Below are 4,021 nucleotides of genomic sequence, written 5' to 3' on the forward strand. Positions count from 1 at the left end.
GAATCATATGCATGCCACCACATTCTAATCCACAACTCTTCTAGGGTCGATCGTACGTCATTCAAGACTCTCTGCAATCTAATAAAGGATGATGAAGTATTTATGAAGACTGGTAAACGAGCTCAACAGCCTCACTGGGAGCAACTTGCTGTATTTCTCCTGTGGTATGGTGGTACAATAGGCATCAAGGCTGCTGAGCAGGCTTCAGTAGCAGAGGGCACAGTACCTCTGTACTGTCACTGTGTTTGTACTGCATTTCGCCAGCTGAGGTCTCGTTTTCTTGCCTGGCCTGCTGGTGAACATTGTTTGGAGTTGAAGAGACATTTCCAGGCAGAAGGCTTTCCTGGGTGTATTGGTATGGTGGACAGTTCTCTCATCCCACTTTCTACAAAACCCAGGAAAGATAGCAACTTGTATTTCAGTAGGAAAAGATTCTATTCAGTAAGTAAATAGTCTTTTTGTCTTTTTGCATTTCTCTCACAAAACCCCTCTCAGATTGTTCTTCAAGCAATCTGTGATGACAGGAAGCACTTCACAGAATTTGACTTGGGTTGGCCTGGAAATGTTCAGGATACTACTGTCTTCAAAGAGTCCAGGGTATGGAAGTCTTTGGGGGAGCATTTCAATGCTGATGAGTACATTTTAGCTGATAAAGGTGTGTAGATTCATCATAATCTCCTGGAACACCATAGGGTTCATCATGCTACTGGTTCTGCTACTAATATTTCTGTCTCTTTAGGTTATCCTCTCACTGTGTACACAATCCGTCTGTTCACTGATTATGAGCTTACAAACGACCCTTGAGAGGCTTGCTGTCAGCAAGATTTCAACTTCAAGCTCTCACATTGCTGTATTGCTATTGAGCACACATTTGGGATGCTCAAAGGTTGTTTCACATCCCTCTAGAGCTTTCCTGGACATAAACTCAACATAATTTACATGACAATTGAGGCTTTGATGGTCATTCATAATATACTAATCGACTTAAACAATGACCCTGCTACAATTGCAAACTACAATGGTCACAACAATGCAGGCCTCTTTCCTGCAGTTGGGGCCAAACCAGACAAAATGGCAGTAGAACAGGCAAGAAATATTAATCAAATGGTTAGTGCTGATCTCTATTGCACAGGTTTACAACATAGAAAGAACCTACTTGCATGTATGAACAGCAGAAATAATTAGGTATCATAAGTAACAATAGGCTTAATGAATTGATTTCACTGTATTACAATGCTCTCACACTTATTCACAAGAACATACCTGAACAATTGGAATCATTACAAGGCCTTGTAGACACGTTATTGTTATGAGAGTTCAAGAGCACTAATATTGAGGAGTCAATTGCACTATATCCTACTACTCTGATACTTTGCCCAGAGGGCCATGATTATTGACCAGCAATCTAAATAAGTTGGTAAGTGCCCTGATAGAATGATTTCACCAAACTGGCCAAATTGAGGATATTGAAGAGGCAATTATATTGTGTCATACTTCTCTGCTAATCTGTCCAGAAAAGTATTTGTATGACAATTGTGAGGAAAGCATCAAATTACTAGAATATGCTATACTGCTTCTACTACTTTCTACTCTGGCAAAGCTCTCAGATTCTCTGACTTATCTTACAGAGTTCATCCTGAAAGTCAGCAGCCATTTCTTTCTCCACAGGGTCTTCTGAATCTTGCAACACACAGTACCTATCAAGTTTGAGGTTTCACAGGTCTTCTAAGTTGTGTAGCATCTGTATCTCTGTAGCTCAATCTTCAGACTGTATTCTTTTACACTAGTATTCTTTGTCTTTCTTGTCCTTTTGCTTCTGGTATGCAAAATGCTTGGTTTCCAGCTCAGCCATCTTTTCCTGACATTCCTGTGCAAGATGTAAGGCCTCACTGACAACTTCAGTGAATTCAGTAGCAGGATCTGTTTTCTTGCATTTCTTCTTGTCCTCCTCAACATCTGCTTCAATATCCTCAAAGCTATGTCCTGAACTGAATTCTATGAGCCTCTTGATATTAGGACAGCCTTCTACACTTCAAAATAGAGAAACTTATGTATTAACTCAGGAATTAAACAAGCCTAAGAGTACACAAGACTTACACACAATCAATAATAGCAAATATTGGTCCTTCAGCAAATTTGGCACAGATTGTAACAGAGGTACACATTCCTAGTATGTCACTGTCCCTATCTCCTCCTCTAGTATGGTTTAACCATCCTGTTCAGTAGTTCCAGTCCAGGTAAGTTATACAGTCTTGTACAATGAGTGTTATACTTACTTTTCATGTCCTTATATGTCCTGAACATGGAATGCCACTTTGTAGTGACTTGCTCAGTTGTATATTCCTTCAAGATTGTCTGGGAAGCCTAGAGACAAAGTTGTGGAAGTCTAGCACATAAAAAGCAACACAGAGAGGTGAGTATTCACCTCTTAGCAAATCCTACTAACAGATGTCTACACTTTTGACTATTACTCTAGTGTACAAATGAATTCAGCAAGCTTCTTCTCATTCTCCTCATCCCATGAAGCCTTTCCCTTTGTCTCTTTCACATCAAATACCTTGGCATCATCTTTCATCTTTTGAGTTAAGTTGCTAATTTCTATATCTGAAGTGCTAGAAGTACACACATTCTTTCCAGATTGTGACCCTTGAAAACAGTGAGCATGCTCTTTCAAAAATATGCTGAAAAGGAAGCCTGACACATAAAAAGTAATGCAGAGAGAAAGGTACATACCTTTTCCTGTCTTTTTTAGTACAGCTTTCTCCTTCACCTTTCCTTTAGATTTTGACTTCTCTAGTGCTAGAGAGGGGCTTTGAGTGGACTGTAGAGCCAGAGATGAAAGGTGAGCTGAATTCTGCTCCTGGAACAATTGGGGCTGCTGAACTGGAGTCCAGTTTAATGCTACAAGGCCTGTAGCATTCTCTGGAAACTCTGTATTGAGTGTAGGAGAATTTGGGCTTGGACTAGGTGTGCTGGAAGTCAAGAATGTTGGGTGAAGCTGAATATGTAAAGGAGTTGGCTAGTTGTATGCATGCATTTGCATGCCTTGTAAATTTGTTACTGGTGTCTGTGGTTGAGTTGAATGCTGGGGATTATCCTAAAGGTTATTTGGCCCTATCTTAGACGTCTGAGGAGGAGGGAGGGCACAATTCTCATTTTTTTTGTGTAACTTCACCTCATGTCTCACTCTACATATTTAAATTACCTTTTTAAGATTAGAAGATGTACCTAATTACATTACAAATATGATTAACTAATTGATTGTAGATCCTTGCAAGTCACCTCCTCAATTTTGAGGGACTTGCGCTACTCGCACCATCTCATTCTGGGTTGCCGAAACTGCTTCTGCAAGTCTCCCTGCCAATGAATTGAAGACGCCTATTGCTCGATCCAGTTCTTGCTTGACCTCGTGTTCTTCCTTTTTGAGTAAGTTTCGTGCTGACCCTCCATATCTCCCATATGCTTCAGCCAATTCTACTGTAGAACGCTGCTGTTTAGCCATGCAGCTAGAAACATATTTCAGTGCTAAATTCTAAGAGCAATGGAGTGTGCTTACCGAGACAAATAAATCTCGGTCCACGTCCACGTTTGCATAATAAAACTCGACGGATAGGCCTGTTTCTGAAATCCAGCATATCGTGACCGCCTAGGGGACGTTGTAACCAGTAATTTCACCCCGGCACGACTCCGCTTTACTACTGTCTGACTCTCGTTGCAGTCATATAGGAACAGTGTCTCGCTGGCTCGTTGTACAATCAGATGATTATCGGTACGTTTGAACAAATCCAGTGGAAGTCGGTAAACGCCTTCGTCCTGGAATAAATAACACTTGTCCGGGTCGTACATCAAAACCGTCCGTTTCTTCTCAGTAAGTCGACACAAAAGACAGTAGGTCAGATATACAGTTTTTCCTGGTTGTGGCATAAGTTTCCTGTGTCTAATTGTTGTAGAAAGGATGTACGAACCTATGCCAGGTTGTCCGATTAGCAATATGTGATCATTCTTATGTTCTGCGACGAAT

The 4,021-nt window shown here is 40.8% G+C and overlaps 1 protein-coding gene across 1 annotated transcript; it reads right to left on the reverse strand.

Annotated features, from left to right (window-relative positions):
- Positions 1-3,286: 3,286 nt before the first annotated feature.
- Positions 3,287-3,846, reverse strand: FOMMEDRAFT_163019 (uncharacterized protein; the record flags this gene model as incomplete). The annotated part of the gene is made up of 2 exons (XM_007272158.1): positions 3,287-3,506; positions 3,557-3,846. The coding sequence occupies 2 exons, from the start codon at positions 3,844-3,846 to the stop codon at positions 3,287-3,289; spliced, it is 510 nt and encodes a 169-aa protein (XP_007272220.1).
- Between the last annotated feature and the right edge of the window lie 175 nt (positions 3,847-4,021).

Source organism: Fomitiporia mediterranea (genome assembly GCF_000271605.1).
Source record: "Fomitiporia mediterranea MF3/22 unplaced genomic scaffold FOMMEscaffold_230, whole genome shotgun sequence".
Classification (NCBI taxonomy): Eukaryota; Fungi; Basidiomycota; class Agaricomycetes; order Hymenochaetales; family Hymenochaetaceae; genus Fomitiporia; species Fomitiporia mediterranea.